The sequence below is a fragment of the Ornithodoros turicata genome, chromosome 1, assembly GCF_037126465.1.
Source record: "Ornithodoros turicata isolate Travis chromosome 1, ASM3712646v1, whole genome shotgun sequence".
Taxonomy (NCBI): Eukaryota; Metazoa; Arthropoda; class Arachnida; order Ixodida; family Argasidae; genus Ornithodoros; species Ornithodoros turicata.
Window position 1 is genome coordinate 212,928,241 of NC_088201.1, and position 23,224 is coordinate 212,951,464.

At 44.6% G+C, this 23,224-nt stretch overlaps 1 protein-coding gene across 1 annotated transcript in view; it reads left to right on the top strand.

Annotated features, from left to right (window-relative positions):
* The window catches only part of LOC135379037 (atlastin-3-like), a 149,977-nt gene that overhangs the window by 57,079 nt on the left and 69,674 nt on the right, over positions 1 to 23,224 (top strand). The window contains exons 6-7 of the mRNA XM_064612282.1: positions 10,694 to 10,821; positions 16,493 to 16,549. Of these exons, the coding sequence (XP_064468352.1) occupies positions 10,694 to 10,821; positions 16,493 to 16,549 (185 nt within the window). The remainder of the gene's footprint in view (positions 1 to 10,693; positions 10,822 to 16,492; positions 16,550 to 23,224) is intronic.

The window sequence follows — 23,224 nt, forward strand, 5'->3', positions numbered from 1 at the left end:
TTCAACACTGCTTTACAGCGGCGAACATAGATGGCGACACGCGCACCATCGACTGGAGAAGAGTGGAGAAGCGAGAAACTGTGAAGCGAACGCAGCGAAACCTGACAAAACGGGGACGTCTAAGTGAACTGGTGAACGAGTACGATCGACAATAGTGAATGAGTTCATTCAGTTTGTGCCCGGGATTCGTTCATTCTGAACTGTTCATTCGCGAACGACACATCACTAGTTCCGCTGCAGACAAAACAGGGCGCTCAGAATATCGGCGCGTGAGGGGCAGAGCGCTCTACCGTCGTCGTCGTCACCGCTACAATGGGCCCCCTTCTCGGGAAAGCGGAAGCGCCCAGTGTACATGGCGTCCACGGGGCTGGTACCGTCGTGGTGGTGGAGGCGGTGTGCTGAGCGACGCGGGTGCAGGAGGGGCAGGCGTTGTGTCGGACTCGAGATAAGCAGGTTTCAGGCGGGCTTTGGCGACAACTTCCTGCCGATTGGGGAGCTGCACCGTGAAGTGGCTGTCGGAGCGTGACAAAACTCTGAAGGGGCCGTCGTAGACTTCGGCGGCGGCCGACGGGGGTAAGCTTTCCACTAGGTACTGATACTTGCTCGTATCGGACGTTATTCGCCGCATGGAAAAGTAGTTGTCGACCTGGACAAACCAGAGGACGGGGTCATGGGCCCAGAAAGGTGGGAGGCGAACGTGTGCCTGCGATGCCGCTGAGATAGTGGAATTGTAGGAAGTAGAGGGCTGTGGGCCGGGTGGGGGAGAAACGTGATCGCCGGCGGAAGGCTGAGAAGCACGGTTCAAGTCCGGGTCACCAGTTTGTGGCAGTGACATGGTACTTTATTCGGGAGCGAAATAATGTTCGAAATACTGTGCCTTGACACCGAGGTACTGCAAGTGTCTTTTACATACATCCGAGAAACCGAAGAGCATGGCAACATGCATGGCAGCGCCGTGTGGTCTTTACGCATACTTGAGCGGCAAACTGGACGGAAAACTCTTATTTCTGCAGGAAATTCCGTTATACCACCTGTCGGCCATTCACAAGAAGGATATGGGGCGCTCCGAGAAAATACAATAGAAAGTACCCCACTGGATCTAGATCTGCGTCATGCATGCTATTAGGGATGCTTTCCCATCAGTGCGCTGACTTCATATTTTCATTTCTTGTTTGCTGCAAGCTTTTCTCATTGATTTTCTTTGCTGTCACAGCACATTATAATTACTAGTTTGTTCCTGGAGGGTTAAGTAACCTATGGGCATAGATGTATTAGTAGGTTATACTCATGACACAATTGTATATGTGAGGAGTAAGTAAGATAATTTTCATCAGTGTCATTCAGCTGAACTGTGTTCGTAACCTTTTAGTATACTTCTTAGTGACCACGTTTCCAAATACCAATTAATATTATGGGTATATGGGTATATTATGGGCATGGGTATAGGTTCAAATTTGAACCAAGATTGGGATTTAACACTTAATTAACTCTGTTTTGCTGAACGGAGTACTTGTAGCTGATTTACTATCACGTCACCAACTAACATTTGGAAAGAAGGACATGAGGGCTGACTTCAAGTATTATTTACCCTTGATCTGGGTTCAAAGTTAACCATGCACCATTGATGTGCATAGTACTCCAAAATGGCTAAATAATTTATTGCATAAGTTATCTGTTACTGTAATTGAGATGTCTTTTTGTAAAGTACTTTTGACAGCCCTGCAAATTGAAACTGTCTTCAGTGGACACTACAAATGCAACGTAACATTTAATTGAAATATAATAAAAGAGCAGAAGCAACATTTTGTCACAACTCAAACTATATCTGTCTTTTTTTATTGTCCAGGGATTTAGGAAACAGAGTACGACTTCCTGCCCTCTGATGTTTTGAAGTACTTGATAGATTTGTAAAACCTGCAACAAAATAAACAAGAGAAGTATAAACAGTTTCGTCTTTCCCTTTTGAATTTAACAAGCTAGTTATATTTTACCATTTGTTCACTTTTGTATTCTCTGTTGGTGAAAAGATTACAGGAACAATAATGCTGCAGATCAAACAATGACCTCTCATCTTGATGAAGATGAGAACATTTCTTCAGGCATGCTAAGTGAGACAAAAGAAATGTTCAATGAAGGTTATACAAAAACAGCAAATATCCGCCGACTAAAACTTTATATATGTGGATGTTACCACATCGTGTAGTTTCATCCAAAAGTAGGACTAGGCAAGGTTGTTTGGTAGTTGTTGGTAGGTTGTTGCCATGTTGATGTGCTATACCGTGATAGCACATCAATATAGATGAGGGGCGAACACAGTAGACAGCGTGATGGCTGCAAACTCAAATGAAGATTTATTCAACACAACAAGAAACCAAAAGCATGAGTAGAGAAAGGCAGTGCCCATGCAGTGTATGGTGAACCACATTAATCTCTGAGAAGATAGGATCGGAAGAGCAATAACGAGAAATGACAGTTGCGTCCGACATAGGGGAACTCTGCAAATTTAGGTCCAATATGATGTGGTAACCTTGCATGGCTCACTGCAGCTCTGACACACATTGAACAATTCCAGTAGTGGGGCTCCAAAGACAATGAACGTTCGCTGCTTCACTGGGCATTCGAGTGTAGAGGATGCATCTCTAGAAAATTAATTAGCGTTCCTTAGTCATAAAGTCATAACTACACCTCAACAGGAAGCATTCTTGTACCCTTCAAACAAGCTAGTAGTTCTCATCGGTTTCCTCTCCTATTGTTGACATCATACTAATGTTCTGCACCTGTCCAAAGACTCCAAAAAATGTCACAAAGCCTTCAACACGTCGCAAATCTAGTGCATCCATCTCTGGACTTTGCATACCTGCTTTCAGCTATTTCTGTCATGTCAACTTCAGTGCCTGGCCTGTGCCTTCACACACACAGGAAGCAGTCTTGCGCCACTTCAACACTAGAAGGCCCCTAAATTTAAATTTGTTGATGTTGACAATGTTGAGTACGGGACATGTAGGATAACATAAGTTAAATGGAATACGTCATCGCTATATTATAATTTATACATGTGTGAGGCCTGTACATACCTAAGACGTTGTGTTGAACTCGTCTCCTCGGTGAAGCAAAATCACTGGGTACTAAGCATCAGTGTGCTTCGGACATCTTCCAAATTCGCCTTCTACGGCATCTTCGTAGTCATCGGCAGCAAAATGAGCTCAGCACACACGACACGACTACTACCGAGTGTTTCGAACCACATTCGTTCTCGCGCACTCTCCTGTTGAATCTTCTGGTAGAAAACGCCCGCCGCCGATGGGGAACGAACATGATTTTTGCATCCCCGAACATCAAAACTACACCAGGCATATGTAGGTCTCTCGAATAATTGACACAACAGCCACGAACATGTCATTCACTTCTACTTTCTGCTTCGCTCGATCAACTGATCACCCACGACGTAAACAATAAACGCGATAACACAGACTACGTTGCAGATGGCGCGGCGAAGTAGCCGAATGCTTTATTGACGTAAAAGCTATGGAACTGAGCCTCATTTTTCAAATGGCGTTTAGCTGTAAGATAATGTGCGTCAACTTTGTTCTCAACAAAATTAACTCTCACGTGGTAAGGGTTGACCAATCCCTGGGAGCTCTGGACCCGAAACCCAAGTTGCTCCTTTTCGCCGTTCCCTGGCAGCACCGGCCATGTTGCGGCAATCTTCAAAATATTTATACGTAAAAAATATGCCAAATTGAGAAGTAATGCTTTCTGTGTCTTATCAAGCAACGATGTTGTGCACGACAGTGGGCAAAAATATGGGGGTTATTTTTCACTTTTCGGTCCCTTTAAGATAACATTGTACAAATCTACGTGGGACCAAGAAGAGCTTTGCGGAGACAGATTTACTGACGAAAGTACATAGCTTGACTGATGTAGAAGGCGCGCAAAAAAGAAAAGAAAAAGAGAAATGAAAGAACAGTACCTTCCCGGGAGATGGCCGCACACATGGTGAACACCATCAACAGCAGTCGCTCTAACTTCAGAAATAACCGTTTACCACACGTAAATTTTGCCACATTAGAGAGCTCACACTCTCCTCTTCAAGGAACATTATTTTTAAACAAATCAAAGGTGGGGTTTTTGCGCAAGTGCTTTGCGAGCATCGCCAATTTCTTCATAGCGGTCAGTTTTCCGGCGCATATTCCACATCACCTGTGGTAGGTAGAACAATGTGCTGCATAGCTTTAAAAAAAGGAAGCTGCAAGCTTTCGTTTGGTGTGTATTTTCAAGCGGCGCACTTGAAGCGAGGCAAAAAAATAAGAATAGAAAAATAGGTGACAACTGCAGTCCGAACGCTTTTGAAGCCGCCACAGAAACTCTCTCGAACGCGAGAACGCGGAAATCTCCAGCAGGGTTACAGCCGTCGGGGACGTGAACCACGAGAAAAAATATTACTTGGTTACAAATTACAAGCGCCGAGATACTGCGCTTAAACTTCGGAGGAAAATGCGACTAACAGTGCGCACCGTTTCCATCTTGCCACTTTTCGCAATTTATAGCTAAGGATCCATTTGCTTGAGAAATGTGGAACCAAGGTCAATACTCACAGGAGGGATAGACCTATCACACAAAAAATACATACAGAAATCAGAGACCCAAAGATTACAACCCTGGCTGAACCTAAATGAAATCGGCCTGGAACAACTTCGTAGCTTTTATAATTAAAAAGTTAATTATTGAAAGTTAATTAAGACATTGCCTTAGGAGTCTGCTAATGCCCTCATAAGGGAGTGCCCTTCAGCATATGCTATATTGCAATTGATTTCCTTCCGGAAAAAGTGATAGGTATATTTTTAAAAGATATGGTCACATTTATCTGGGACACCCTGTAAATTTTCAATGGCAGAAAATATACCCCAGTTCAAGTTGCCGGGTGTGAGTTCAACAGAGAGTGATGTTAAACAGTAAGGGCAGCTTATTTATTTACACACGCTACACAAGACTTTCCTGCACGAGGTTGCACATCTTCTGGTTACAAAGGTATACCATGGTATATACAAAAAATGGTACCACGTTCGTATTTTTGCAACCAGAAGAAGTGCAGACTCGTGCACGAAAGTCTCGTTTGCCACATGTAAATAAATAAATTGCTCTAACCGTTTAATATCACCCTTTTATAAATCTTCCTTAAGGGACGGACGCATTCGTTCCAGTTGATTTCCACACATTTTGTTCCTGTTGGATCACTGTCCGCGGTATCAAAAATCCCAAGCCAAACAGCTGCACAGTTTGATTACTATTGGTCGGAACACTCGGAATACATGACAGGAGCAGGCGGCGGATGTGGAGAGTATCCCGGAATTTCCTCTCTGGATAAACGAGGAAACGTCACTCCTTCAAAAGCGCCGAGGACGCCACCTTCAGAAAAGCCGTGCTGCGGCCGTGCGGGTCACTCATAGGTGTTACCGGCGCCTTTCTTCCTCTGAGCGCAGCCCTGGACCGGTAATCCAGAAGATGTGGGTTCGATTCCTACGGCTGGCTAACCTTTTCAGTGACTTTCATCTTTCATCCCTTCACTTCGTCCGCTTATGTACTGACGCCACGGCCCCAGGACTCCTGCGTCCGCGGAAGTAGCGCAAACCTTTCAAAATTCGTTTATTTATTATCCACACACTTTTCGGAGGAAAAACAATAGCTCCGCAGTCGTGCCCTGCCAGCAAAGGGAAGGTTAGGCAGTCAGCGAGGTGACCATCCATTACTTGAAAACCTGAGACAAGGTACAGGACGATAACGGACAAACGCAACACGGTCTCAAGCTCAGCCTTCAGGTGTATTGCGAAACAACATTTAAATAGACACTTGGTGGGAAAGCAGGGGAGGAAAGCAAGAGGCCCGGTTTGAAGAGCATGTTGGCTCTTCCTTGTTCCCCCACCTAGTGTCTATTTAAATGTTGTTGTGCAACAAAACCTGACAGCTGAGTTTCACACCGTGTTGTGTTTATCCGCTATCGTCCTCTACATTGTCTCGGGTTTTCAGGTCACGGGCGCACTACCTGTTCTTAAGTATGCGCGAAGTGTAGACACAGTTCTCAACCAGTTGCGTTGAAACGACAACACCGGCTTCTAAAAATGAGGGAGTTCAGCAATAGCCTGTCGTCTACCATTTGTTCTCGTTTTGTTTGTACTAATTCCCCCATTGAAGTACCCACTCGTCACCTTAAAAATAGTTAGTTAATAGATTTTGTTTGTACTGACAGTTCATAGGAGGGTATTGAGAGATGCTCCTTCATTATAGCGTCCTTTTTTAGCTACGTTTCTACGATGTGCACCTATCTTGTTCGTCCGGGTCACGTCATCCTGCCTCATTGAAGACGACACCAGTTTTCGCGATATAATGGAAACGGAGGGGAGCTAGGTGGTGAGCGTATACATATCTTCAGTTTACTTCTGCGTTAAATGTGCGAACAAGAATCATGACGGGTACTAAAAAATGAAGCAGATATAAATATTGCACGATGTCACGAGTGGAATGTACGCTCGCCGTTACTTGACAACAACGGGCCGCCAACAAAGTGATCTCTGCTATCTTGTCGTCTGCTCCTCTGCGCCCTTTCGTTGAACGACTGAGACACGTCATGCTTGAAAATCCAAGACTAGCGAATTACTAGGTCAGGAGTTGAAATATAAATAAAGAATTGGGACAGCCGGCTGTACTGCGAGTGCATGGCAAAAAGAGCGCGAGAGTGTTGGACTCCTTGCACTAGGTCAAGAGGTGCAGGTAAAAAGAACGCACGTATAGGTGAGCTTCCGGAAGTGACCGCTCCTTAAAAATGCAATTGATGAAGAAAAAAAAACACACGAAAAGTCACGCATATATTGATGATTACGTGTTCAACCTGCGACCATGAAGTACGCCATGCTTAATGTTTTGTAGGAGCGATATTTTAATAAATTTCTTCGTTATTAATTTTAATATATAACTTTAATAGACATTTATTTATATCGATTCGATTGCAAGCAAGCTTCCTATCAAGTCTGCTGGAGTACCACTAACTCCATGGCGAACTTTCCTAATAAGGTTTATGATTATATTTTTCAAACACTTATGAAAACTCGTGAAATATACAAGGTGCCCAAACTAAGTGTGAACATATTTTTTTAAATATATATACGATATATCTTTTTTACCGAGATGAAATCAACGGCGATATAGCACATGCTGAAGGGCACTCCTTAGGAGGGCATTAGCAAACTCCTAAGAACACGTCTTAATTAACCTTCAATAATTAACTTATTAATTATAAAAGCAACGAAGTTGTCCCAATGAGAACATCCGGACACCTGGTATCGTAGCCGTTTCCAGAACAAAAAAAATTGTGGATAGTCCGCAAAAAAATCGTGAAGGTTTTTTTCTTTATTTTGTTGATTGTGTGAGGTATCTGGCATTCGAGCCCAGCCGTTGACTCATCTTCACACCGCGTCTTCGCACCGGCCAGTTCAAGGCTTTCGCGTCTCATATTCCCACCCTTGTTTATCTTTCCTGGCGGGCTTTGTCTAGAGGCAGTTCGCACTTGGTACTCGTACAATAAACAGCTATCTTATAGCGGCAGCTCGACTTGTGTTTTTGTTCCTCTACGGAGTCTAACGCACAACATGGTGTCAGAAGTGGGATGTTTGAACTTGAATTCCTCTGCGAATTTTCGAAATTCTGATGATTCTGCACCGGCGAACTGTGGTCCGTTATCGGATATTACTTCGTTCGGTATGCCGTGTCGTGCAAAAATGGACTTGCAGTGGTAATAGCAGCACAAGATGGGATATATCAGTGCTCCGAAACGGTAAAAGCCACGTTGTTCACTTGTGGGAACAAACAAAACTTTTCTATTGCTGGTTTTCCAAGCAACGACTTCCTAAGTCCCTTCACCACGTAGATCATTTGTTTTGCCGTTTTGCCATTTAGCTCCGATAACGGACCACAGTTCGCCGGTGCAGAATCATCAGAATTTCGAAAATTCGCAGAGGAATTCAAGTTCAAACATCCCACTTCTGACACCATGTTGTGCGTTAGACTCCGTAGAGGAACGAAAACCCAAGTCGAGCTGCCGCTATAAGATAGCTGTTAATTGTACGAGTACTAAGTGCGGACTGCCTCTAGACAAAGCCCGTCAGGAAAGATAAACAAGGGTGGGAATATGAGACGCGAAAGCCTTGAACTGGCCGGTGCGAAGACGCGGTGTGAAGATGAGTCAACGGCTGGGCTCGAATGCCAGATACCTCACAGATTGTGCATCTTCGAAGACGCGAATTTTCTTCGTCCCCAATGTGAGATGGTGAAGGAGCACAGTGCTGCCTCATGCGTCGAAGATGAGCTTTAACTTGCGGACACAAAACAAAAACAAATGTATCGGGTGACTCTAGCGGAGCTGCACTTATCTTGTGTTGCATTTTCGGTTTTCTCTTAATCTTTTTCCATAACACAAAAGGAAACTGTCCTGGGAATGGAATGGGAATCCAATTAGGCATTTTTCGCAGAAATGGGATGGTGGTTCAACCTCCTGTTTTTTTTGTTTGTTTTTTTATGGGAGTAGCATGCCGCCGGAGCGTGGGCGAACATTTCCCTCGCCCTTCTTTTCCTTTGCTAAGAAATATATACCCCTCCCCTGGTTTCCGCCCTCGCGCACTTCGCACACACGTACTACGCAAGGCAGGGTGTCGGAGCGAACCGAAAACCGGAACCGGAAACCGAAAAAAAACGCTATTTTGGTGCGAACCGGAACGGAATCGAAACCGTATACGTTTTTTTCGCTCAGGAGGGAAACCGAAAAATATATTTAACGGTTTTCGGTCCAAGAAAAAACGGTTTGGACTACGGATAGGCGAATGAAACAGACGTCGTGTGCTCTGAAGTCATGTCATGGATACTATACGAGGGTTATGGTTACTGTGGAATGTATGTCGGTATACCATGACCCTTAGGCTCCCTTTGTAATGGTTTATCGTTCGCGCACGCACACAGACTTAGAGGTACATGTGACTCTCTAGCAATGTGCCGTAGTGTTCGTTTTAATGTGATCCACGCAAACTCTCCTCAACTAAACAGCGACCCAAGGGGGCTGCATAACGGCTTGTTTATCGGTAATGTCGCGCAACGCGTCCCTTGTTTGAGAGCAGCTAAGTTGAATACATTTACGTATACGCGAGGGCAAGCCCGTGCGAAGTGGCAACTCTTTTGTGGACAGGACACGAAGAAAATAAAACGGAGCCGTCGAGCGCGTTTGTGAATGAAGGTGTTCCTCGATTTGCGTCTTACTCGTGCGGTGGTGCTTGCTGGCTAGACAGTAGCAACAGACATTCGAATGGGACGCGATCGCTCCAATCCAGCAAGAAAGTACTTTACGTATGACATCACGACATAAAAGTCCGTTTGTAGCATGTGCTTCAAGAAAGGAGACAGCCCAATTGAACAGACAGTAACCTACAGGAACCAGGAGATACCAATTTCACAGCTGTTTATTAATATTAAATACCATGTATGCGGAATAAACGGGTTTACAATTTGTAACATTGATTTTTTTTTGTGGGGATGAATATTCCCAGCAGAAGCGGAACCGGTTAAAAACCGGTATGAACCGTTATTTTTTTGCTCCGGAGCAGAACCGGTACCGGATCGTTTATGATGTAACCGGAACGAAAACCAGAACGAAAATCGTTTCGGTTTGACACACTGGCGCAAGCACACTACCAAGAGCGAAATACTCTTGTCTTTGTGCTTTTTTTCCGTGCGGTGTAATGTCAATCTCCTTTAGCACTACTGGGCTAGCCCGTACGGCTACCAGTCCCTTCTCATTTATTGATGGAATTAAAGTAATAGAATGGGGGTCGCCAAGCCATTACAGGAGTTGGAATTGACCACATCTTTTCATTCCGAGGAATTGAAAGGAATGGAATGATCACAAATCTCCATTCCTCGAAATTGAATTGGAATGGAATGGATGATCCCATTCCGCAACCCTGCTTGGCATACAGAATGAACACCTAGACCATCGCACGCCACATATACCATAGACCACACCACATGCAGACATGGCTGCTATGACATACGCCAGGCGACATGATACACAAATTCAGCTCCCTCGCGAAAGTCTTGGAGAACGTACGAGACACGTCTGCATAGGTCCAGAGAGGAGGCGCAACTGACGGCGGCTCAAGCTCCAAGCTGCCGCCACTCCACGGTTCTACGTGACGGACACCTCGGTCACCCCGCTACGATGCCGACTTGCCTTCGAAATGGGGCTTCTAATGCTAATGCATGAAAAAGGAAATCAAACAACTCACTCAGAAAAAATGTGCTGCCTCCAGAATACCACCCTGTTATTTTCGGCCTGGAATGCTGCCGCCACAACAAAATTTTCTCCTCAGTTAGGGTTCTCCAAAGTACATTTGTCTTCTAGTCTTTAAGGAACTTTTAGGAGCCTAAAGGGTCTTAAATACCTTACGTATTTGCGTTTTCTAAAATTAAATACTCAGAAGCTAAAACTCCATGACGATGCGCTTGACTTGGCTGCTATTTCTACGAAAAACCTGACCAGGCTAACCTTTCCCCTCTTTCTTTGTTCTTTTTTTTTTTTTCAATACCCCCCCCCCCCCCCCCGTGTTCCTGACTCGTTTTGTGCATTGTATTCATGACGTCAATGTTGCTATTACAGGCTTGTGCGAAGAATTCCTACAATGTCTGGATGGTCTCGCTTCTTTCCTTTTTTCTCCGGAGAAACTTACGCCAAAAATGTTGAATGGAAGGCCAGTAACTTGCAGCGATTTCAAAGGTCTTCTCCTGGTAAGTCGGTTTGTTCTTCTTTTACACCAAACACGTACTGCCAATATGAAAAGTTAGAGAAGACTAGAAGCAAGATATCCGTAATAAAGTATAAATAAATTACCCAAGCTAGCATTACATACTGACCACAACCGGCCCACAACACCTCTGGGCTCCATTATAATACAACAGACCTCTACCGAAGAAAAACGTCACCGTGACGTAATCATGATGTTGGTAGATGTAATGAAACCGAAACAGCGCGGGCGCAGAACACCGCCGTTTCAGAAAGCCATATTCCTTCACGGAGGTTACGGGTGGCTTCTTGTATTGGTGGTACAAACAAATGAGAAAACGTTTTCAGTCGCTTTCGTGTCTTCATTCGCGTTCCCAATCCACCGCTACCACTGTTGCTAATGGGGACCTGCAGCGCGGAGCCTACTTGTTTAAGACATCCATTGACTGATAGACGATCATGTTGCTTCAACCCTTTGGGGTTTTGTTTCTGTCTTGAGTGTTGTAAATCGTGAACGACGGGGAAGAGAAACTAATTTTTGGACAATGAAAAAATGGCTAGGAAGCAAGAGAGCTGGTGAAGATGATGTTTGAGATTTCGTGTTGTGTCTTTCCTTTCGTGTTCCCTAGTCTCGGGGTTTTACATTATGCATATTTTTTGGAATTTTGGAACGTGTGGGTCCGATCCTTTTCTCTAGCTTATCGAATGTCTTGCGTCACTCTGGTCTAAACGACGTTCAGTTATTAGCTATCCATCTGACCATAACACCGCGGCTGAAAGAAAGGAAGGCTTCATTACTTGCATCTTCTGAAAGTAATGTCGCAATCCTGATCAGACTGTGCTTTGTTATTACGACTTAGTTCGCCCTTGTTTTGTATAGAGCCACCACGTGCACTCCGGGAGAAACTCGTGCCCTTCAGGCTCCAGAAGATGGAAGGGCCCCGTTGCCAACTTTACAAGGGGTACCGGTAGAATGGAGCGAAACAAGGCAATGTAATTAATATGTAAAGAATTTCAAAAACCTTACAACATGAGATGCCACATTTTAACGTCGCTTTCTTGTTACATATTTTTTTGATATAGTAGTACCACTCTCCAAGTTGGTGATGCTGTTGTACCATCTGACATCATTTCTTTGTAAGCTGGGATAGGTGTATTAATTAGCAGTTAGGGCCTCCCACAGTAATTAGGGTCTTCCAGTGAGTCACTAGACTCTTTGGGGAGCATCTAATGGCGAATTCTGGTAGTCATTTCACGACAACACATCCTAGCGCTCGGTAATTACTATGTTTGCGCCCGAGCATGTTCAAGTGAACATTCCCACCCGAAACATGAGTACCAGGAATCTAGCGGTTTTAGTCGCATGCATCACTCTAGGGGCATCGCGGTCGCACGTCTTCGGGTTCCGTCGTCCATTAAACCACGTGAACTTCGACATGCGGGCCAATGACGGCACTCGCCATCATTGCATTGCGGATGTTACGACACCGGATACTGTTGGGCAACCCTCTGCTCGGTAGTTTTGAGACCGGGCGAAAAAAGCGCTAGCTAGCAAATTCCGGGCGCTCGGAATGCGCCACGGGAACATGCGAGACTGCTTCGCTTTGACCAAGCGAACATGACTGCTAAAAAAGTTGCCGCAAAATGACCACCCGAACTCGCCATCTTTCCTTGCGCCGCCGTCCTTCTTGTGACCACCAGTTTTAGACATGCTGGGACGCCAGGCGTGACTTCATCATGACATGTCTGGACAGGTTATGCAGCTCTGGAGAAGAAAGAAGAAAAACACTTATAATCGAGGCAGAGGAATGCAAGGTGCTGTGAAAGCAAGAAGAAAATATACTAACAACAGACACCGTCAATAGCTAAGAACAAAAATTACCAATCACAAAACAAGTCAGCCCACTGTCCACCACAGCAGCAGTCACGAGGAGCGCAAAACAATACGTCCGTTCTATTCGAGTGCCAGGTCGAAAACTGAATCATGATGTTTTTCTCATCCCGTATGAAGTCACACATCTACCCCCAAGAGATTACTTTCTGTACTAATTGAATTACAAAATTATTAAGAATCGTGGCAGCGCTACTCTGGTCCCCGAGATTAAGACAGCTTTCGTGGAACGCAGGAAATGGCGGACGTGCACTGGCAAAAATTCCAACAACCAACTTCCGACATGTACAGCACACGACACTGCTAATCGCAAACAAGATATTATGCATAATTGCATAATCTAATTATATATATATATATATATATATATATATGCTGGAAGAAAGGGGTTCGGGCGACCGCGAAATTAAATAGGTACTAACAAAATATGAGGCAGACAACGAAGATGTAGGAAGTAGAAAAAGGGGGAGTTATTTATTTACTAGTGGAAAGTTAAGGGGGAAGTCAACGTTGCGGCGGAGGCTCCGCCTTCGTCAGGACTCCTGACGAAGGCGGAGCCTCCGCCGCAACGTTGACTTCCCCCTTAACTTTCCACTAGTAAATAAATAACTCCCCCTTTTTCTACTTCCTACATCTTCGTTGTCTGCCTCATATTTTGTTAGTACCTATATATATATATATATATAATGCAGGGAAAAAGCCATTAAAGGAACAAATAAATGATACTAGATGTGCAAACACATCTAGTATCATTTATTTGTTCCTTTAATGGCTTTTTCCCTGCATTATAATTCACTGGCTTGCACTGTGGCATTGAGGAGTGCTCAGTCACCCTCCCAGGTGTATATCGCTCGCTGAGTGACCCCTGGTTTGCCAATTCGGAACGATGCGCAGCTACCCAGGGCCGACGAGCCGCAAACACGGCGAAACACGTGTCCTCTGGTGCTGCCGCATCGTTCCATGAGTATCTATCTATATATATATATATATATATATATATATATAGCGAAAGGAAAGGGGACACAGCGACGGATTTGAGGTGTTAATAGAATCAAACAAATGTTTATTTTACATAATTAAAACATTATATAGGAAAATGGGGAAGTGTCGACGTTTCGGAGGGAAGCTCCTCCTTCTTCGGGACAGAAGAGGCAACAAGACTGTCCAAGGCCTTTATGGGTTCAGCTTGCTGACGTAATCTTGTGTATTCGCCCCACCTGGCGTTCGTCGATGAGTCACGTTCTGGAAGGTTCGTTTGTCGCTGTCCGGTGTGGTGTCACTGCTCTGACGTGACACCGCAGACGTGACACGTCACACTATAATTACGTAGCCGTCCGATCCAACTCCAACTTTTCAAGATAAAAGGGAAATAATAAGACTTGGACTGCAGATTACAGGAACGTTAACAAAAACTAATTTATTTAATGGGCAATTTAACACATAGATTAAAAAAAGAATGGTCGAGTTTTTGTTAACGTTCCTGTAATCTGTAGTCCAAGTCGTATTATTTCACTTTTATTCAACTTCGTAGCCGTCCGATATATTAACCTATTTGTCCTATATATATATATATATATGTTTGTAACTCAAACGTCGCCATGCCAGTACTGTGGACAGCTGTTTCGGCCTTGTTGGGCCTCATCAACAGTACGCAGGCAGGCAACGTTTGAGTGGATGGCGTCAGAAGGTCACGTAACACGTGATTCCTCCGGTCAGGGTGAGATAACTCACTCACTGAAAGCCCAGTGCAAAGCCAGTGAAGTATACAAGGAAAAAAATTGCGGGAGCTCTTTGGCTGCACGTACAGCACATGTTTGTAACTCAAACGTCGCCATGCCAGTACTGGACAGCTGTTTCGGCCCTGTTGGGCCTCATCAACAGTACGCAGGCAGGCAACGTTTGAGTGGATGGCGTCAGAAGGTCACGTAACACTCACTGAAGTCAGAGTGAGTCAGAGGTGAGAGATAACTCACTTACTCACTCACAGGCTACACAGTTTTTTTTTTGTTCATTAAAGGTCAACGCTTCACTGCATGGCGTCATCACTTCTTGTTGCTGCACCTGCATGATTCCAAGACGCGTAGGTCTGCTCTAGACAGTGGCAGACAGGCTAGACACAACAATGAGCTTATACAGACCCTCCTATTATTCAATGAATCACGAGATTGTTTGATTTATCCTGCTATTAATGACATTTATTCTGGCATTAAAATTAAGAAAAGCTATTACAGAAAACCGCCTTGCCACTTTTTTTGAAGACCATATGACATGCCAGTATAATTTTAGTAGCTATAATTTTTTTTTGTTTTTATGGAAAACACCATGTCTGAAAACTGAGAAAAGCTGACTGAAGCAATTAAGCATTTTTATTCCAAAGACTTACTAAGTAACTACTACATCGAAAAGCACCCTTACTTCTTTGAATCATTAAAACCACAACAGAAGTAAAATTCTACTCATCATGAAAACTGATGCCTCTGCTCTCTAGAATATACAGGGTATCCCCCCGAAAAAGGGCCAGGGGCTAAAGAAAAACGGAGTGCTCTACACAAGTGGAACCAACTGTACATGCTCGGTAGTTGTGTGGTCTATCCCAATTTTTTTTTCATCGGCCCTCGTCAAATAATTAGTGGTAATTAATTTTCAAACTTTTTAATTATCGGTTTTAGCTCTCAGATGTGGATGAAGAAGCTGTACTACATGTCGAAAAAGACACAACTGAAGTAGTTCCAGGTCGCTATGGCTTGTGGGTTTCTCCCGGGTTTAAGTGTTTGTTTTCAAACGGCGGGCTGACCGCAGATCGCTGCCCACAGTCCGGCACCCGCGCACGGTGATTCCAGACCTCCGGCGTACATTGACCATGAGATTAGCACTTGGAGAGCATCCCTGGGCCACGTTATACAATAGGATGATATTTTATCTGGTTCACGGCACACCTATCAGAGTGCACTGCAATCGTGGCGCGCGGGCGCCGAATTACGAGGAGCCCTCTCTGGTGCGCGCAGCTTCTGAAACCAAGATTTAAACCCGGGAAAAAACGAAACCACAAGCCATAGTGACCTCGAACCACTTCAGTTGTGTCTGTTTCGACATGTACTACAACTTCCTCATTGACATCTGAGAGTTAAAACAGATAATTAAAAAGATAGAAAATAATTACCGCTAATTAATTGACAAAAGGCGATGAAAAAATATTTTGGATGCATCACACAACTACAAAGCACGTACAGTTGGACTTTCGCGGACGTTGGCGCATAAATGGCACAACTCGGACGTTCGCGCATAAGTGTCATCGCATTTAACATCTGAATAAACAAAAGTACCCTGTATGGAGCCGGTTGCAAAATCAGGCAGCGTTTGATTAACTGCTACACAAGAAGGCAGGAACAATAACAAGTTTATTTTTAAGATTATGAATGGGGAGTTTCATCGCCAGGGGCGATACGCTCTACCCCATCGCTGGTGGTGATACGGGGATGAAATAATGAATCCCATCTCTTCACAATAAAAATCGTCCGATGTCTTCACAATAAAAAAAAGTCCTATGGTATTCAAAAATGTCAGAGAGCTTTGAGGGCAGAGCGCTGGTGGGCTCGATTTGACCGGGTACCAAGTAGTTTTGAGACAAAACAGGAAATCTATTATACACAGATCAAAAATTGTTAAGAGTGTGATCAAACAAATGAAAAGGCGAGCAAACGAACTTTCAATGCCGTACGAAGATGATGTGATGTTTCAGCGCTCACAGCAATACGTTTCTCACACATTTTAATGTCCCTTTTCAGACGTATTCATCTGTGTGTAAACACGGGAAGCTGCCAGAAGTGCAGACTGTGACTGACGTGAGTACGTTTTGATTTACGATGGCAGTCCCTATGGATACCTAGTTATATTGCTGGCTAAAATACCGTGTGGTACCTCAAATGTAGTCAAAAAATTATTTGCGGATACGTAGGTACAACTATATACTAGTCAAGTTTAGCCGTTTAAGACCTAGAGTAACTTTGTTCCTGTAGATACTTCTGGATATTGAAGGTTACGTATGTTGTATCATGACACCCCGTAAACTCATTATTTATATTTAAATTGTTGTTGATGTCATTCCACGCGTCAAGAAATAACTCGCGTACGTCAGAAAGACCCGTGCCCATATGGCAACGCTCGGTTGGTGGGTGCGAAGAAAAAAAAATTGAGATATTGGCCCAACTAAACATTGGGCTGGTTACTACGGCAGCGAGTTCTCGCCACGCAAGGCTTTCTCGCATGCAATCCAGAGATACTTCCACGTACAATTGGAACAAACGTCTTTCACATATAAATACATCCTTCGAAAGTTCACTTTTCTCCAAACGAACGCCCAATCAACTCGCAACGTTCCGTTCATCGTAATCGATGGGTCCTGAATTCGCATTGGACCCGTTTTACATGGGAACCCTTGAAGCGAACCGAACCGCGTTAGCGAAGCCAGTTCGCTCATGTACACACTCCGGAGCCCTCCCAAGTGCGTGCTGACTTTGTCCACTTCAGAGAGGTGCATCGAGACGTTTCGGTCCGCTTGGAGAACCCATGTGAGCACCTTGGAGCTGTCCCATTTCACCCCTAGGGCGTTTATGTTTAATCGTCCGGAGGTGCCCGGAGCGGATATGTCGTCACATAGCTGGCTCAGACAGCACAGCCGGTGGTAGGATTCGAACCCACCACCTGCCAGTCTTCAGTACGACCTTGGTTACCACCAACGAGCGGACGCCTTAGCCTACTCGGCCATGCCGCTGGTCGTCGAGACGCACGTGACCATAAAAATGGCGGCGCTCATGATCAGCGGCCAAACCGTTTGTAAACAATGTGCCTGATGTTTCTGCACGACATTTTGGATGTCGTTCGATCACGATAATTTTTTGTATCGGATAATATCGCAGTAGAACGCGCAGTTTTGCACATAAGGCATCGTATTATTGACGACTTCCAAAGATGTGAGAGCCGATGCGATGCACTTAAATGTTGCGGAAGAAGTATCGTGTAGCTTACGCTCACAAAATACGTTAATCTCCTGCCTTGATGACGACAGAATTCTGTCGGAAAGTGGCAAAACGACATATCACATGAACTCAAAATGACACTTTCTATGACGTGCGACCAGTAGAAGAAGCGGTATATCGCCTAATTGGTGTTTTGCTACGGAAAATGATTTTGCCCCAAACATTTTGTGGTTCGATCTATGCCGATATCCTACCTTGGCACCGGAAAACGACGCTCCTCCGGGGCCATCGAAATGCAGTCAGTGGCCACCTGCGGTTTCTTCAGCCGTTAGCTTCGACATTGTGGGCATTGGTGTGTGGTGAAAGATTCGCCCAGGATCTCCGTTACAATTCATGGATCACCTTTAAAGAAGCTCAGGTTGCATGGACGTTTTGGTTGCTCCGATATCACCTGCCAAAAAATTCAGTACCAGCGGCTGCCAAGGCAACTACGTGCCCGCCTGTGAACCCCTCAAATGCCCCACTTCCAGATCATGTAACTGGTATGTTGTCAAAAGGACCAAAATTTTGTCTAAATGTGAAACCCTCACGGCTTCACATCGCTGCCAGTGTTTTCAAGATATCTTCATGTTTACCTGATCCGGCCCAATCTTCAACCTTCGTTAAGCAAGCTTTGAACCGCATGACAAATCTGATAGATACTTCTATAAAACATAGCTCATGTAACTTCAGGCTTGTGAAGAGTGTACATTCTTTCATGAACGTCAACGATCTTGCCTTAGTTCAAGCTGACAAATCGTCTCGTTTCGCGGTCCTAAAGTCTAGTGATTTCTGCAAGAAGAAGTGTGATGCATTGGACAGTTTGTTTAAAGCTTTTCATTTACATTTTTTTTACAATTTACAATTTTTTTTCGCAAATTTTTTTCAACTTTTCATTGACAATTTAAGAAAAGACTAGTTGTCCGGTTTTCGTGATCAAGAGGCCAGCGGGTTAGTAAATTCTCTAAAACTTCCATTGAAGTCTACGTTGTCAGTCAAATTCTTGCTCAAGGAAATAAATAAAAGTAGATATAAAAGACGTAAATAAAAACCAAACATGGCAGAAAGTCGTTTCGGGCTTCCTGCTGAATGGCTTATCAGAGATTCCCTTTGACACCCAATTCCGTTTGAGAAATTCCGAAGCTTTTTATCAGATCTTACTTCAGTTCATTGGAAACGTTGCTTTGTTGTGTCTTTGGACATTAAGGTTTCTATTACCGTCCCCAAAGTTCTTTTTTGTTACCACGAGTTCGTGACTTACTTGAATCATAGTTGCATGCGCTCCAGAACAATGTTGGCCATGAGCGTTCTCGTGAGCCAATGAGAGCCGAGCGGGATTTTCAACGCCTTCCACTCCGGTGGCGGCCATGTTGAAAGCAGTCTCACAGAGACAAACCTACTGCGCACGCTCGAGGCGGTCTCGCGATTCGTTCTCCGTTTGCGGGCTGCTGCGTGCGTCGGAAAAAGTTGAGCTCGGGCGAACTCCTTGCGTCCTGCTGCGGGAGGTCGCGCACATATCTGTTGCCACGGTAACCAGCGCAGCAGGCATCCGCATGCGTCAGAACGCACTAGTGTGAACCATGATTTAGTCATGTGTTTTCTTTCCGAGAGTATTTAATGCGTTTTATATATAAACACGCACTCTGGTGCTCGTTCACCATGCACTTCGTCAGCGGCAGCTCATTTCGAAACATGATTAGTGTGTAACCGCCAGTGTAATGTAGGCGCGCGCAATATATTTCTGGTCGGATCTGTAATGCGACCGCGCGAGCCGATCATGGGCGACTTCAGATTTTTGAGTGTTAGTGGGGCTGTCCTGCGACTTTTAGCTTGTCTCTGAGGATTAACATATTTCTCCTAAACCACCATGTGGGCCACATTTTTTAACTGAGAACGGAAAGAAAATGAACGAGAGTTGCCGTGGTCCCCCGTCATTTCTGAAAGTCGTCTCCTCACGTCGGTGCACTACAACGCGCAAAGGACTTTCCCGCGGGGAGGCGTAGCGGTTCTTATTATTGTCAACGCAGATGGCGGCACGCTGCGCAATCTTTATCAATTTAATTCCGTTATTTATTAACCGCGATGTGCTTTGTCGGGTAAATTCGTAGTATCCCATTTTCAAAAAAGGGCAATCGAATGGTACAGTTTATGAGAGGGGCAGGGGGTACGAGAGCTCCCTTCGATATTCAAAAAATTCGAACATTCGCAACGGGACTAGAATATATGCATGGCATTTCCGAGCATTTCCGAAGACAACAGCGCTCGAAGGAACGGTATTGACCGGAAACCGAACCGAAACCACCAGCCATTCCTTGCTCTGGCTGCTCCGGCTTCCTACTCTGGTCTTCTGATAATAAAGTGACGTACGAACGACGACACACAAGCAAGTGATGTAGTGCAAACTATCTACTGAGCTTCTTTTTTTAACAGATATTCATGAGATGCATAGTATGCAGAATTTCAATAACAAGTGACGGATTTCGGAAAACAAGCCCTTCAAGTTTAGCGAAATGGAGCAGCCAACGGAAGGCAACGCCTTTCTTGACTAACGGATGGTAGCTCCCTTGTGGTAACGCTTCCCTAGCAGTGTCCAACTACCCGACCACGCTGTTTGAAACAGCGGTTGGAGAACGTCGAGGGGTGCGCTCAGTGGCGGCCCCAGAATCGTAGCTCTCTCCAGGAAACGGCCAAACGCGCAGCTCCAGCCAAATTCCTGGATATCTTCTCAAAATCAGAGCCACAGAGCCAAAGAGATGAGGACGGAAGCGAAGTGACGTAGTTCCGCCAGCTAGCAGACGTGCTTGAATGCTCCGCTTCCGCCAGCGTTTTCGTGCATGAATGTATCGTTTGACCCGCACGAATTTGCAACGACGAACGATGCTGAAAAGAATCGATCGACAATCAACTGGTCTATCGTTTGGTCGACCCCTAAATGATAAAGACGGGATAGTTGGTGTATACCCACTAAGGTTGTTCAGTTGAGAGTACACTGTTATCATGAATTGTTGCCTTCGTTCGCGTCTTTTGGGCTGCGCTACAACACTCAAAAGGGCGTACTTTAACTCCTTTTTGCCACATATATAACACACTCTTGGAGAGTACAATTAGTCTCAAGAAGGGAGTGTCCTCACTCTCTCAAGGGAGCAGCATAACACATTTCTCCCTACTGGGGAGTAATATTACTCTCCGGCACGAAGAAGGTGTTATGCTAGTCCCTTGAGGGAGTGAGGAGATGCCCTTTTTGAGAGTCATTGTACTCTCCAAAAGGGTGTTGTATATGTAGCAAAAATGGAGTTAAAGTATACCATTTTTTAAAGAGCATAGTATATACAAGTGATCGATTCACGACGGGAAACTAATCATAGCTGGTAACTTGCGTTAGTATGCGTGTTGTAAGAACGCAACGACTGAGTCTTTCGCAAGGTCAATTTATACATTGCTACGCTTTTAAAAATCATGTGCCCGCAATGTCTGTCAAAACCCCGAAGCGGAAATAGGTGAGAGCAGAAACGTGGACCCTCGTCCAGCAGTAGTGGAATTGGAGCGTTAAGCAGGGGCTCCATGTGGGCTTAGACAGTGTCAGTCACTTTGGAGCGCAAGAGTCGCTACTCAACACACCCGATGGCGATGAGGCACACGTCGTTCGTCGCTCGTCGTACGCTTCGTCTAGCTATGTTGGGAACTTCATTTATTGAGTGCGGTTCGTGATGTCGTTAACGAGTATGGTTTAAAAAGGGTATGGCTATATGTACGAGAGTACAAAATAAATTGTTAAATATTCTTAATGGCAGCATGAGTGAGATAAATACCACATCATACAGGCCTTTTAATCTCTCACCATAGCCATCTGTATTGGAGAACGCCGGATCAATCTCCTTCCATGTACTCTTCCGCGCCGCATTGGTTGTGGAGCTCGCATCCTAGGATTGTTCTCAATGCAAATGCTATGAAGCGCTTGCGTGATCGGTAGTAATATTCATATAACGACCACCAGCACTATAATGGATTATTAGGAACCGGTTTAATATGAATTGTGATAGTTCTTAAAACAACAAGTGTCAAGGTATTGATTTTAATTGACAGGTGTTGAAGGCTGCTGGTACATAACTGCGAAGACGACGATCCCAGAGACATCTTAACAGCAATTTTAAGTTGCGGAAATCGCTCATTGAAAAGTAGTGAACCCAATACGTCGACACCGTTGTTTATTTGTTTAGCTTGCTGTTCGACATTACGCAAAATTGCAATTCCAGTGCTAATACGAGGCATCCAGGTTTGATCGCTACTGTTGCCCGTGTGCATATGTACACTTTATTGTAATGAACTGCTCAGAGGTTATCAATTAAGAATGGTATGGTGAGTCCGCTTTGGCTTCCTTAATTTTAAGAAATCTAATAAAACTGATATTGGACAACCCCGTGTATTTCTTGTCGCGCCCACCAGTACCAGGATCTTCCGCTACGTCAGGGTGTAGTTATATCGTGCACCAGACACACACACACGCACAAAAAGTGGATGACTGAAATACCAGTTCATCGTCTTCGAAAACTATTTGGCTACATCATTTAAACGCTTCTTGATTAACCTCTCGTTTTCACACGACCTAATTTTGTAGAAATTGCTTTGCCTGGTGCAAAAGCAGTTGACCCCGTCCGTCAGACGCTTTGTATGGAGATAGACGAGCCTGTGAACGATCCGCCGGTGCCCGTGCACGAGGGATCACTCTGGTTTACAGTTCGCAAAATAAACTTCGAGAATAAACTCCCCGAAATAAATCACGAAAAAATCCACGGTGTAAAGATAAGGGCGTAAAAATCAACTTTTGCGATACAAACGCTTCACATTCAAACTTTCAAAATAAATCGTCTCTGATTGGTCGACAGGCACGACAGCCTGAGAGCAGCGAATGCTTTTGGCTCCTGCGTCTCAAAATAGTTCCCCGCAGGGTGAGGCTTTTTGCGGTGGGCTGGGAACGAGAGTACCGAGTCTGGACGAATCGTTTACTGTATTCTCCGCCGGCTATCAGGATTCTGTTGACACTGCAGTAGTTTTTTGTAACCAGCATACGGTAATCTCAAAGTGTAACGAAATAAGATTCTAATTTCAGGAACATCCACATTGATTCGCGCACCTTCCTAGACAACGATTTGCCATGCAAAAGCTGCATCTAGACATAATACTTCAAGCACTTTGTTTTCACTGGTCTTTGAATACCCTGGAACCTAAGAATGCCATTTTCTTAAATACCGTGAAATTTTCTCACATAAATGTTTGCATCTTTTTTATTCACGTGGATATACAGTGCAAATTCTGGTTATCAAATGTCGGAACTGAAGAAAACCAAGCGCAATAAGTAACTGAAATCAGAAGTGCGAGAAATGAGTGGCACCATCTGTTGTATTTGTTTGTCTTCCTTTCTCTCCTATGATCTTCACATTCAGAAATCCCGAAGTACGTTTATTAGCAGGTCACTCTTTATGCCAAGCACCCTCGCCAAGAAGA